Source organism: Sorex araneus, chromosome 8, assembly GCF_027595985.1.
Source record: "Sorex araneus isolate mSorAra2 chromosome 8, mSorAra2.pri, whole genome shotgun sequence".
NCBI lineage: Eukaryota > Metazoa > Chordata > Mammalia > Eulipotyphla > Soricidae > Sorex > Sorex araneus.
In genome coordinates this window covers 37,934,386-37,948,714 of record NC_073309.1, presented here as the reverse complement: position 1 = coordinate 37,948,714, position 14,329 = coordinate 37,934,386, and the positions used below count along the sequence as shown (strand labels likewise).

The 14,329-nt window shown below is 54.9% G+C and overlaps 1 protein-coding gene across 1 annotated transcript in view; it reads left to right on the top strand.

Moving 5' to 3' along the window:
- Window positions 1-14,329, top strand: part of ANKRD27 (ankyrin repeat domain 27) — a 60,240-nt gene that overhangs the window by 9,796 nt on the left and 36,115 nt on the right. The window contains exons 2-3 of the mRNA XM_055145503.1: window positions 4,634-4,765; window positions 13,746-13,856. Of these exons, the coding sequence (XP_055001478.1) occupies window positions 4,664-4,765; window positions 13,746-13,856 (213 nt within the window). The 5' untranslated portion in view covers window positions 4,634-4,663. The remainder of the gene's footprint in view (window positions 1-4,633; window positions 4,766-13,745; window positions 13,857-14,329) is intronic.

Sequence of the window (14,329 nt, the reverse complement as noted above, 5' to 3'; positions counted from 1 at the left end):
CATGTGTTGTGGGTGGGGGGTGCGGGGCAAGTCATGACTTCTACGATTTGAGCTGTCTTTCTGGTTCCTCCCCATAGAATTTTTCATAAAATTGAATAGGTGATTCGAATCTTAAGTGCTATTATAAAGAATTAGGAATATGGTATAGTGGGTTGGGTGCTTGCCTTGCCTAAGGCCAACCTGGGTTCGATCCCTGGCACCTCAGATAGTTCCCAGAGCCCCACCAGGAGTGATTCCTGGGCCAGACCCTGGAGTAAGTTGTGAGCACTGCTGGGGTGTAACCCCTAAAACAAAACAAAACAAGTAATAGGAGTAATTAGGTACTTTGGGATAACATGGTAGGAAGGGCTTTCTGCGTGAGATACCAGGGCTTAGGATGACTCGTAAAATTATGTGATCTACACATGAGAAAAAGTAAAATATGTTATTAGTAATTAGAATTTTTGATCATGTGTTAAAATTATTTGGTGGTGAGGACTAAAATTTACTTAATTTTTAAAAATTTATTTGTTTATTTTTTAATTTATTTGGTTACATTTTGTTCTGGGGCCACATCTGGCAGTGCTCGGGGCTTACTCCTGGCTCTATACTCAGGGATCACGCCTATAGGGCTCAGGGGACCATATGTAGTGCTGGGGATTGAACCCAGGTCAGCTGTGTGCAAGGCAAGTGCCCTACTGCTATTGCTCTGGCTCCTGTTTTTTTTTTTTTAATTTTAATGTGACACATAGAAAATTTTAAATTACATAAAGTATATTTAATTACCTTTATCAGTTGGAGAGCTCATATCTAGGCCAGTGAAGCAGAACTAGTTCTAAAAATACGTGGGAGCTTGTTGGATGAGAACAGTAGCAGCGCTAGCCAGCTTGAAAGGGGCCGAAGATTCAAAACTGACAACGGGCTAACTGCACGTTTGTGTCTGCCATTTCCAGCCCTCCCTGCTCCCCGAGTCCTTGGGACTTGAATTGTGTTAGATGAGGTCTTGCAGCTGGGTTGGGTTTTCATCATGAAATTGTGCCCTTCTCGGAAGGAAAGCTCTCTTCCTGCCCCATACAGCAAGCACACAGCATTCTGCACCCTGGCAGTGGGCCTTCACCCACAGCCAGAGCTGCACACACCTTGATCTTGAACTTCCCAGACTTCAGGATTATGAGAAGTAAGCTGTGGAGTGTATGGCCTTTCAGCCCAAATAGACCAAAATGCTTATATAAGGAAAGCTAAAATATAGGAACATAAAATTATACTAGATACATACGTAAGAATGAATGGGAATCTAAAAATGACGGACCTTAAGATTCTTAGAAATGATAGAGAGTATTTTGATGTCTTTGGAGTTGGCAAGGATGGGAAGATGATGATGATGATGATGATGATGATGATGATGATGATGATGATGATGATTTGGTTTGCTTTGGGGCCACACCCGGCAATGCTCGGGGTTACTCCTGGCTCTGCATTCAGGAATCATTCCTGGCAGTGCTTGGGGATCCTTATGGGGTGTAGGGGATCGAACGTCTATTCAAGGCAGGCACCCTACCCACTGTACCATCTCTCCAACCCCTGGTAGTCTTGAGAGTATAGCCAACCAGCTCCATGCAGAGAGCCTGCAACCATATAGTTTGTTATCTCCTGCTATTCCATGGGGCTGGGGTGATAGCACAGTGGGTAGGGCATTAGCCTTGCAAGCGGTCGACCTGGGTTCGATTCCTCCGCCCCTCTTGGAAAGCCTGGCAAGCTACTGAGTATCTTGCCCGCACGGCAGAGCCTGGCAAGCTCTCCGTGGTGTATTGGATATGCCATAAACAGTAGCAACAAGTCTCACAATGGAGACGTTACTGGTGCCCACTCAGCAACTCGATGAGCAGCGAGATGACAGTGACAGTAACAGCTATGCCAGGGGCTGGCAGAGTGTTTATTCTGCCAGTCTCAGTGGCACTCACTTCTGGTTCAGCTGCCCAGTTGGCTGTGCCCGCTTCACCCTCACACAGACCTTGTGCTCCCGCCATCCCGGTGGCCTCAAGGTGCCAAGAGAGCGAGTGTGGGATCTGCTGGGCCCCTTCCTAGAGGCTGACGCTCAGAAATCACAGAAAAGGTCTGTCTGCTGGTGGTTTAAGCATATCACTGTCCCGACTCAGATTCAAGGGGTGGACGATCATCTTCTAACCTCAGGGCACATGTTTCCTGCCACTTTCTGAGATCTGAGAAACTGACCAGGAAGGTACAGAATGGAGGCAGGTTCAATTCCATTAAACCCAACGCCAGGGCTGGAGAGATAGCACAGCAGGTAGGGCACTTACTTGCCTTGCACACAGTCGGCCCAGGTTCGATCCCCAGCACTGGGTATGGTCCCCTGAGCCCTGCCTGGAGTGACTCATGAGCTCAGAGCTGGGAGTGAGCCCCCAGCACTGGAGAATGTCGCCCCCAACAAAAACCAAAATGAAGCGCAAAAACTCAGATGCTTCTATTTCTGGGGGGAAAAAATGCGTGGAAAAATTGAACAACAAGAAGTCCCACAGATGGGGAGAAAATTAGAACATCTTTTAGATGTTCTAAAAAGTTAGAACATCTTTTAGTGCCCATAAGATGGGGGGGGGGGAGGAAAAAGCAACCTTATAAATTATAAGAGGGCTGGCAAGGCTTGAGAGGAGTGGACAGAGCCAAATGTAGTTACAGAATGTAAGGAAATGACTTCATCCGTCAGAGAAATGGAATTCAGAATAGCGAGGGGGCCGATCCATGCTCACAGCTGCAGAAGTCAGAGCTGGATGAGACAGGAAGTGTTGGCGAGGTGGAGGTGCGAGGACGAGGGGCGCGCCCACGCTTTTCTGCAGGGGGCGGGGGTGGAAAGTGGTCCAGCGTCTGCCAACGCGCAGATGGAGGCGCCCCGCGCTGCCTCCCCCACGGCCGGGCGTCGCGCTGCGCTCCAAGAACACGCTGCCGTGCTGCCAATGTGTCAGCAGCTTCGCCGTGGGCTACTGGGTCAGCGGGGACACGTTCCCTTCAAGGAACGCCACATGCACGGCCCAGCTGGGCAGTGCCGCAGCGTGGGTGGACCGGAAAGTGTAATGTGGATTGGGGGAGGCCCTTCAGACACCTCCAGGGATGGGGATAGAGGGGTACGCACCAGCTGTGGAGCCCGAGAAGGAGGAGGAGATGGGGGAGAGAAGGGGTACCGGAGGGATTCGCTAATACTCTCTGGTAGATCTCATTTTGTCATCAGTACTATTGTTCATCTTTTTTTTTTATGCTTTTGGGATCACACCCAGTGATGCTCAGGGGTGACTCCCGGCTCTGCACTTAGGAATTACTTAGGTTGAACCCGTGCTGTACTACTCAACGGAATGTTTTGAAGTTCTCAGCCTGATTGTTTTATTTATTTATTTATTTTTTTTGGTTTTTGGGTCACACCCGGCGATGCACAGGGGTTACTCCTGGCTCTTCACTCAGGAATTACCCCTGGCGGTGCTCAGGGGACCATATGGGATGCTGGGATTAGAACCCGGGTTGGCCGCATGCAAGGCAAACGCCCTCCCCGCTGTGCTATTGCTCCAGCCCCGATTGTTTTATGTCTTAAACTCTGAATCAGAGATATGATATGGTAAAATGTTAAGATTTGGCAATGCTCGGTGGTAGGTTTGCTTTATTATTCTGTAATAGGGATATCTTTAAAATGTCCTAGTGTAGGCCAACAACTAGGATAGTCCCAAAATAGCCATGTTTTACTTTGGCACTGACTTGGAGTTTAACGAGATTTTCAGAACATAATTTATTCACTTAATTGGAAAGAAAAAGGCATTTTGGGGCTGGAGAGAAAGTACAGCGAGTCGGCTTTTGCCTTGGATGTGGCTGCTGTGGGTCTGTTCCCCGGCACTCTATATTTCCCGAAGCCCCTCCAGGAGTGACCCCTGAACACCATAGGGTGAGGTACACCCCCAGGAAAAAAAAAACATCCTGAATTGGTGGGTTATTGTTGATGGTTTCTGATAGAGTGTGAAGACTATAGGGTAGACTTAAGCATGTCAAGGATGCCTTTTAAATACTATCCTTACATTTGTAAATTTGATTAAATGATAATATTGGTTAAACATATTTCTTTTTTTTTTTTCTTTTTGGGTCACACCTGGCGATGCACAGGAGTCACTTCTGGCTCTGCACTCAGGAATTACCCCTGGCGGTGCTCAGGGGACCTTATGGGATGCTGGGAATCGAACCCGGGTCGGCCGCGTGCAAGGCAAACGCCCTACCCGCTGTGCTATTGCTCCAGCCCCGTTAAACATACTTCTTAATAAATAAATAATTCCATTACCTTTTCCATCCAGGAAAGTGTTCATGTAACTTTGCACGTTTTCAGCAGTTTCAAATTTAACCACCAAATTCGAAAAATGAAAAAATGAGGTCATGACATCTTTGGGGTTTCTATAGCCATGAACAGTCTGCAGGGGGAATTATGAAATAATTTTAATATTTCATGACTGTCTGTCCAGTTGTTAAACAGCCAAATAAAATATATTAATTCATGATACACTTCACATGAAAAAAAAGAAAGGATGCCTTTTAGAAATTGGCCCGTTGGGTCTTCCGTGCTGTGTACATGAGAAGGTGGCCCGCTCACTCTTCCCTCCTCTCTCGCCAGGAGACGCCCTTCGCCCCCTCTGACGTCCCTATGGCTCTGTATGATGAAGATCTCCTGAAGAACCCTTTCTACCTGGCTCTTCAGAAGTGGCGTCCGGACTTGTGCCACAGGGTGGCTCAAATCCATGGCATCGTAAGTATGTCTCCGCTAAGGGTCGCCCGTTCTGGGCACTGTCCCACCACGGCTGGTGGGGCCTGAAATATGGCAGAGTTGTGGGAGGCGGGGGGGGGGCGCTGAAATTTAGAGGGAGCCCGTGACAGATCTTTCTTCCTTGTCACGAGCGCCTGACCACACTCCGTTTCCTGATGAGCAGAAAGGGACCGTCACGAGCTGTCTTTCTCCAGGACGCCTCCTGGGACTGGCCTTGCCTTTCCCCCGAACCTGGGGACACATCCCTCCATCACTTCCTCCTTCCCACTTCCTTATAATAGAGGCCATAGCCATAAAAGCCAACAGGGGCGGCGAGACCCCTGACTGAGAAGCCTGCAGGGTTCGGGGGAGGCGGCCGGTGGGTGCATCATGGCATCCACGCATGCCGCCTGCAGTGCTGTGACTTCCGGTGCCCAGGCTGGTGGCATTCAGGGCGTGTGGCTCTGAGCATGGCTGTGCTGGGCTCTTGGCACTGCCTGTCTGTGCCTCCCCTTGAGAAACCTTCTGTCTCCTCACACAGACACTCCCTGCTTCTCTCACGGTGTCCCGGCGTGTTCCTGCCATGTGACGTGCCTTTGGGCTCCTGCGTGCAAGGCATGTGCTCTAACCCTTTGAGCCCCTCCCAGAATTTTTTGGATTTTAGAAGCCTTGGCATTAAAAAAAAAAAAAAAGAAAGAAAAGAAAGAAAATTCAGAGATTTCAGCTGTTTCCAAAGGTGACCATGAAATATGCAAAAAAAAATTTCTCACCCAGAGAAATCCGTGTATTTCGTGGGTACGGAGTGCTGCCCTGGGGCGGGCATTGTGATTGATGCAGGGGAGTCAGCAGGAAATAGGAGTATATATCACTGCCTTTCCCCGCTTGACACTTAAATCCTAGTAAGAGGAGCGGCCACGCCTGGGCAGGCGAGGCTAATTATAGTGTGGTCAGAGTCTCAGAAGAAGCTGAGTGCAGAGCCGTCCTGTTAGCTGGGCGCTGGTTCCTCCCCATCGCTGTTTTCTGATGTTTTTGAAATGCTGCCCAGATGAGAGCTATTATCGGCCGTGACTTCCACTTGCTTTTCAGAAGTGCCCTGCTGGGGCGGGCGGGTGCCGCTCTGGGAGCACCCGCCGGGGCCTGCGGGAAGGCGCCCATCCGGCATTCAGCACGGCTCCCGAGTGGGCTCACTTCCGAGTTCACTTCAGCGAAAAGTTTGGAGGCGTAAACCCAGTGGTGCTCAGGGTTTGTGCCTGACCCTGCCTCAGGGCTCACTCCTGGTGGGCTTGGGCGACCAGACGGGGTGCTGGGGATTGAACCTGGGTTGAGCTCATGCACGCGTCCTACTGGCTGTGCCAAGTCTCTGGACCCACTTAGAGGAAGAGTTATATTTATTTATTTATAATATTTTGGCACACCTGGGAGTGCTCAGAGCTTACTCTTGGCCCTAAGCTCAGAGATCACTCCTCGGAGGACTTGGGGGACCAAATTGGGTGCCGGGGCTTGTACCTGGATCAGCTGCGTGCAAGGCCAACACCTTTTCTTTCTTTTTTTTTTTTTTAATTTTGCTTTTTGGGTCACACCTGGCGATGCTCAGGGGTTACTCCTGGCTCTGCACTCAGGAATCACCCCTGGTGGTGCTCGGGTGGGGGGGAGGGCAAATGGGATGCTGGGAATCGAACCCGGGTTGGCCGCGTGCAAGGCAACTACCTGCTGTGCTATTGCTCCAGCCCCAAGGCCAACACCTTTTCTGCTGTACTTTCTCTCCGGCCCCATTGGGAAAAGTGGTGGTTTTTTTTTTTTTTCTTTTTTGGGTCACACTCTTTGATGCTCAGGGGTTATTCATGGCGTATGCACTCAGGAATTACTCCTTGCGGTGCTCGGGGGATCATTTGGAATGCTGGGAATTGAACCCGAGCTCGGCCACATGCAAGGCAAATGCCCTACCCGCTGTACTATCGCTCCAGGCCCTGGGAAAAGTTTTAAATGAGAACTTTTGTATTGTGAGGTGAGAAGGGATGGGGTGATGAGGGCCAGTGGGAGGGGATGTTGGCACATAATGCCAGTGGACACCTAATGCATAAATACTAGCACTGTTGTGAGTCATGTTGCTGAGGTGAAATACACATACACACACACATACATATGTATATATATATTCATGGAATCGAACTCCTCCTGCCCTCAAAGGAACTTGTCCATCTTGGTCACCTTCTTTTGGGGCCATACTGAGGAGTAGGAGATCTTTTTTCTGCTGTGCCCTCAGGAGCTCCTGGTGGTCCCCGGGAGACCACAGGGTCCCAAGGCTGTTGGCAGGGGGCTGGGGGTGGGGGGGGAAGACGGTGCCACATTTTGCTGCATTGCCGTCTGGCCTTGCTTGGCCTCACTCTGTGGGTGTGAGAATCAGCGAGGCCAGCTTCTCTGCAGAGTTCCGGGGAAGGAGTGCTGGCAGGACCGGTGTGGACAGTGAGCTGTGGCCCTGCTGGCTGTGGCTGGGACCCTGTGTCACCCTCGCCTGGTCTCAGTGCTCTCCTCTGTGTCTGCTGGCTGACCACGCATTCTCAAAAGGGGTTTGCAGACTGGTGAGCGCCTCGGTGCTTCATAAATGCCCTGGTGGCCCCCGAGACTCACTTCTGGTGGGATGGTGGATGCAGGTTCCAGATGAAAGTCTCCCCACTCTCCACACACATACACAAACCGTATGACGGGACAGGGGACCGGCTCGACTATCTCGGCGCTGTTCCCAGATGCGTTTCCTGTTTTCTCGTATTGAACTTAGATTTCATTCTCTATTTTAAGATATGAGTTTCCCCCCCCCCCCAGCTTTGATTTTGGGCCACACATGGCTGTGCTCAGGGCTTACTCCTGGCTCAGTGCTCAGGGATCACTCCTGGCGAGACTTGGGGGGACCCTATGGGATGCTGGGGATCGAACCTGGGTTGGCTGCATGTAAGGCAAATGCCCTACCCACTGGACAATCACATGGGGCCCTCAGCTCTTCATTTCTCTGGACCCTTCCCCCAGTTTGTGCTGGGTTCTGGGTTTCCAGGGTCCTACCGATGAGTAGGAAGTGTGGCACGGAACTTTGGTGTGCATTTGGAGAACCCCAGAAAGACAGGCAGGACCAGAATGGCCTAGACTGCTGTGGGCTCCGTGGAGGAGTGCCAAACCTGGATTGGGCAGGGTGCTGCCAGCGCAGAGTCCTGCTTTGGTTTTGCTGCCTTGCTTCGGTGGAGCTCCCAAGCAGTGCTCAGGGGCTGACGGCCCTCTCCCAGCAGTTCTGTTCACAGTGAGGGTTCAAGGACGGGCTGCAGGGGTGCTGTGGTGCTGAGGATGGCTTGGACCACCCCTGCGGTGCCTGGGAGCTGCCGGAGCCACACCTGGTGGTGCTCGAGGGACCATGCGCTACCCGGGATGGAACCTGGACCAATGGCCAGTGTCAGTGTGACCCGCACTTAGCCCCCATCCTAGCTCCTAATGACACTTATGAGGCAGGAGGGTAGAAAGTTTGGGGTTTTGTCCCCTCTTCTCCTGGCGATACCCAGGCAGCTGGGCAGTGTCACAGGCCAAGGGAGAGAGGCACACAATTGAAGTCAGAGATTTTTTTTTTCCTTTTTGGGTCACACCCAGCGATGCTCAGGGGTTACTCCTGGCTTTGCACTCAGGAATTACTCCTGGCAATGCTTGGGGGACCATATGGGATGCCGGGGATTGAACCCGGGTTGGCCACGTGCAAGGCAAACGCCTTACCCGCTGTGCTATCGCTCCGGCCCCTGAAGTCAGGGATTTTTTTTACTAGCGAATCAGTGACTGTTCTCTCTGCCCAGAATTTGAACAGAAGAGCAGCCACCTGAATTGTCTTCCCGAGCTTTTGATGGACCCCGTTCACCTCCCATTCCCACGCTAAGCAAGCAAGCGAGCTGGATACAGAAGCCGAAAATAAGCGGTTAGCAGAGCAATCTACTGATGAAAAAAAAATAGGACTATTAGTAGGACGACAGGTGAACAATTCAGTGATGAATATAGAAACCCCCCCCCCCAAATAAGAAACCAAAGACAACAGTAAAACAGACATCAAAACAGAGTAGTCAGACAGTACCTAAGCTACTGATTGGCTGAAAAATAAGTAGTAGGTAGCCACTTGATTGATCCACCCACATGAGTGTCCCGTTTTTCTGCCAATGAGCACACATCCTGTTCTTCTGACATGTGAATATGCCTCCATATTTTTTTTTGGGGGGGTTAGTTTGTTTTTTGGGGGGCCACACCCAGCAGTGCTGAGGAATTACTCCTGGCTCTGCACTCAGGAATTACTCCTGGTGGTAGTTGGGGGACCATACGGGATGCTAGGGATTGAACCCAGGTCAGCCACGTGCAAGACAAACGCCCTCCCCCCTGGACCATTGCTCTGGCCCCCCCGCATGCCTCCTTCTTATCTGCGAAAGGCACTCACACTGTGGGCCCTGGGGGCCCAGACAGTTCTCCTCTTTCTCAGTGGGTCTCCCTCAGGCTGGGTGCTTTCATGCTCGGCCCTGTGACATGCTACTTCTCAGGCCCAGCGGAGCTGGAGGTGTGGGGGGGCGGCCCTTCCACACACTGAAGAGCTCCCCAGTCTGTTTGCTGTCGCTGAACTTTGTTCGAAGCTGTCTGAGCCCCCTGAGCTCCACTCCAGGAGGTGCTGGGGAGCTCTCGTAGGCGAGCCCCCTGTGCACTTAGCCTTCTCTTGGCTCCCCACGCACACGGGCCAGGCTCCTACTGGCCGTCGCTGTGCGGGTGGAGGAGAACGGTGCCCGGAGAGCCCAGCCCCTGGCCTCTGCCAGCAGCAGAATGCCCCGGCGGCATTGACTGCCGGGAACCGGAAGGCACCTGCGATGACGGGGCCCCCACATCCCCACAGACACCCGTGCCCATAGTGGGGGGCTGTCACGGGGCACAGCGGCAGCAGGAGCTGGTTGTGCTTGCGGAGAGTTGGGGAGGTGGAGGCAGCCTAGGAGAGCAGGCAGACAGAAGGGCCCTGTAGCCGGGCGGCGTGGCGGAGGCGTCTCAGAATCTGCGGGTCCCTCCCGGGCCCTTCCTTGCCTGGGCCGGGCCCTGAGCATGGAGGCGGGAGCACCGTCTGTGGGTCTCTCCAGCTGGGACACAGACAACCCCTAGGGGCTGGGGACCCAGCGGTTCTGCAGGCTGACGACACCCTGGGCTCAGTCCTCAGCTTCAGAGATAAGAGACAAGACAGAGAGACCACCGTTCCTAGAACGGTCCCTGACGCGCTTGTTAGGGACAGTCTCCGGGGTCCTGAGGCCCGGGGAGCCTGGTCACAGCTCCTGGGGCTTCTCGCCTCAGCCCCAGGGGAGGCCCCTTCCCCTCTCGTGAACATTGAAAAGTTTTGTCCTAAACCTCAAACACGTAGAGAGTAGAAATAGTGCTCTGGGGTGGCCTGATGGCAGGGAATCATCCTTGCAGGTGTGAGCGTCCACTGTAGCCCCCGGCACCGCCCCACCTGCACCACGCAGGATTCCGGCGGGATCTGGGCACCACGGCTAAAAGTGGGTGTCGTGACCACTGTAACCAGGTGTGTTCAGCACCAGCTCCACACGCGTGCCGGCGCCTTAGCAGGGGTGGGACCCCGGTGTCACGTGTGTGACCCTGGATCTCCCCCCACAGTCCCCACAGCCAGAGTCACCCCACAGTCCCCACAGCCAGAGTCACCCCACAGTCCCCACAGCCAGTCACCCCCACAGCCCCACAGCCTGTCAATCCCACAGTCCCCACAGCCTGTCAACCCCACAGTCCCCACAGCCAGTCACCCCCACAGTCCCCACAGCCTGTCAACCCCACAGTCCCCACAGCCAGTCACCCCACAGTCCCCACAGCCAGTCACCTCACAGTCCCCACAGCCAGTCACCCCCACAGTCCCCACAGCCAGTCACCCCCACAGTCCCCACAGCCAGTCACCCCCCACAGTCCTCACAGCCAGTCACCCCACAGTCCCCACAGCCAGAGTCACCCCCACAGTCCCCACAGCCAGAGTCACCCCCACAGTCCCCACAGCCAGTCACCCCTACAGTCCCCACAGCCAGAGTCACCCCACAGTCTCCACAGCCAGTCACCCCCACAGTCCCCACAGCCTGTCAACCCCACAGTCCCCACAGCCTGTCAACCCCACAGTCCCCACAGCCAGTCAACCCCACAGTCCCCACAGCCTGTCAACCCCACAGTCCCCACAGCTTGTCAACCCCACAGTCCCCACAGCCAGTCACCCCCACAGCCCCACAGCCTGTCAATCCCACAGTCCCCACAGCCTGTCAACCCCACAGTCCCCACAGCCAGTCACCCCCACAGTCTCCACAGCCAGTCACCCCACAGTCCCCACAGTCACCCCCACAGTCACCCCCACAGTCCCCACAGCCAGTCACCCCACAGTCCCCACAGTCACCCCCACAGTCCCCACAGCCAGTCACCCCCACAGTCCCCACAGTCAGTCACCCCACAGTCCCCACAGCCAGAGCCCCTCATGGTCCCCACAGCTGGTGTGTCTTGTCATTGCAGAGTAGACCCCAAAGGGAAGGGACTAGACCTGAGGCCTAAAGGAAGAGTGGAAGCAGTGTTGGGTGCCCTCTGACACGCTCACACTCCGATCCTTGGCCCGACTCCTGTCACCCCTGCTGCCATCCTCCTTCAGCCACCGGGTTATTTTGAAGCCCATCCCGGAACATTATATAAGTTGGTCGTGCGGTTCCATCTGTACTGATTTAGGGCTGTATTTTTTTATGATAAGGATTCTTTCTAAAAATGTAACCGCAGTGCCATCATTCAAGCTGAAAAATGCTTCAGTTATTCTTTCATATTGTCACGAGTCCAAAGTAGGGGTGCGCCCTCCCCGCCCCAAGTGCGACTCTGGGGTGTGGAAGACAGGGGTGCTCAGGGCAGCCCCTGAGAGAGAGCGCGGGGACTTGGCTCGGCCGGGTCCTCTGGCTCCCGGGCTGCTCAGTGATTGCCCCTAGCTTAGCGCTGAATAGCCGATGGAAACCTCGAGAAAGGCAGACACGGGTGAGAGGGAGGTGTGGAAGTTTCGAGGAGAGCAGGGCGGGGTTCCTGGTGCAGCCCACACAGCAATGCCTGGGCACTGTCCACACTTCCTGGAGCATCGCATGCCTGGGACCTGTTCCCACAGGAGCCCGAGAGAGAGCTCCCCTCTGTGCCCACCTCGGCTCCTGGCAGGACTTTCCGGCTCGAGGCCTGTGTGAAAGTGCTGAGCCTTAGTAGAAACAGTGGGGAAATGGTCTCTTCTCGTGTGGGCTGGGAGCCAGCATAGCTCCCTGTCAGTGCTGAATTATGTTTCTTGTCTGTAACACACCAGGGTAACCCCATTGCAAGGCCAAGAAGCTCTGTATTGAGGCTACAGTCTAGTCTTACTATATTATTTTTTAATACATGGGGTTTATTGGGGTGGGGGGAGGGTTAGACCAAAGCCAGCAGTGCTCAGGGACCACCTTCTGCTTTGCTCAGGGGTCTCTCCTGGTGGTGCCCAGGTGATGCTGTCCTGCTACTCTGGCCCCAAAGTGAAGTTGTTTTTTTTTTTTTTTAAGAGATAAGCTTTATTTCCAGTTATTTAACACAGTGGGTTTTTTATTTGGGAGGGGAGGAGATTTGGCCACAGCTGTCGATGCTCAGAGTTCCTCTTGGCTCTGCACTCAGGAATCACTCAGGGGACCACATGGGATGCTGGGGATCGAACCCAGGTCAGCTGCGTGCAAGGCAAACGCTCTACCCGCTGTCCTATCACTCTGGCCCCCCAAAGTGAAGATTTTTTGCTTTTTTGCTTGGGCCTGTCCTGGCCATGCTCAGGGCTTACTCTTGGCCGTGCACGCAGGAATCACTCCTGGCGGTGCTCGCTCTGGGGTCCACATGGGATGCCGGGGATCGACCCGGGTCGGCCGTGTGCAAGGCAAGAGCCCTGCCCGCTGTACTGTGGCTCCAGTGGTGGGGGCCGGGGGGTCACGGTCATGAGAAGTGGGGGTGAGTGGGCAGCTCCCCTGGGGCCTGAGCAGATCCAGAGTTCCACCTGGTTTGATCCTCTGCCCTGGGCCCGACCGTGCGACGGTCCCGCCCTGCTCTGCCCTGTGGCATCCCTGGAACGGGAACCCTTGGCAGTGCCTCCCCCCCCGGAGTCGGGACAGCTTCACTTGCAAAAGGCCGAGAGGGGCCTGGCGCTCTTCCCTGGCAGCTCCGGTGGAGTCTGCGCTCTGACTGCCCACCGGGACCCGGGTGTCCAGGGATGCGGCCAGTGGTGGCTCTGCGGCCGGGCTCCTGCTCTCAGGGAGGTGTCGGGGCAAAAATGCCCGGGTGTGGGGAACTGTCCAGGGCCGGGGCTGTGCTCACCCTCACCTCTGACCCCCCACCCCCATTCTCTCACTGCTCTGACACGCTCAGAGGATGGGGGGGACTGTGCCCCCCTGAGTGCAGGAGCTCAGCGGGATCCCCAGCTCCTCCGAAGCGTGTGCGGCTGCCAGGTCAGAAGGGTCCCGGGAGCCCGGGCCTTCCCCGCTCCGCCTGGAGTCTGGTGGCCTGCAGCTTCTCTGGCGGCTCCCTGGCCTTGTACGCTGTGCTCACAGCCAGGCCCCGGCAGCAGAGGCACCTGGAAGAGAAGAGATGGGCGGGGAGCTCAGGGTGGGGGATGGGAGTGGCTTTGGCGGCTGGGGTGGCCGGGGGTGGGGCAAAGACACACACACACAGACACCAGAACGTGGCTAATGTGGGCAAGGAACCCCGTGTCTTGGTGGCCAGGGGTGGGGTAAAGACACACACATACACACACACACACACACACACACACACACACCCGGAATCTGGCTAATGTGGGCAGGGAACCCGTGTCCTGGTAGCCAGGGGTGGGGTAAAGACACACACACACACACACACACATACATACACACGCGCGCGCGCGTCCTGCGGGCCCTGTCTCTGAAGCGCCCTGTCTGTCTTCCAGGTCCTGGTTCCCTGCCAGGGAAGCCTGCCGAGCAGCGTCCAGTCCACCTACCACTTCGAGTCCTATCTCTTGGCCCCCGGGGAGGAGCACTTCCAGACCTTCAGTGGAAAGGTACCCGTGTCCCCTGGGTTTCGGGGTCGCCCGTGGGGTGTGGGAGGGAGAGGGAGAGAAGCACCCACCTGGGGCGAGGAGGGGGGAGGACGTGGCTTAGGAAGCAGGGCCAGCTGAGCGTGCGGGGCAGGGCCTGTGGGGGGTTGCTGGACCACCACCTCCTCCTCCTCCTGGGGTGCTCTCTTCTTCGGCCGTTTGGGAGTCTTACCTTTGCTGCGTGTGGCTTGCTCCGGGTTCTCGGCCCAGGGATCACTCCTGGTGGGGGCTGAGGGAACCACCCGGGGTATGGGCACCCTTCCAGCTGTCCTGTGGCTCCCGTCCCTCCCTCCTGGGGTCACATTAGGTCACCTTCTGTCCTGTGTCCTACCCCACGAGGTCAGTCAGCTGAGTTTTTTGGGTTTTTTTTAGCTTTTTGGGTCACACCCAGCGATGCTCAGGGGTTACTCCTGGCTTTGCACTCAGGAATTACTCCT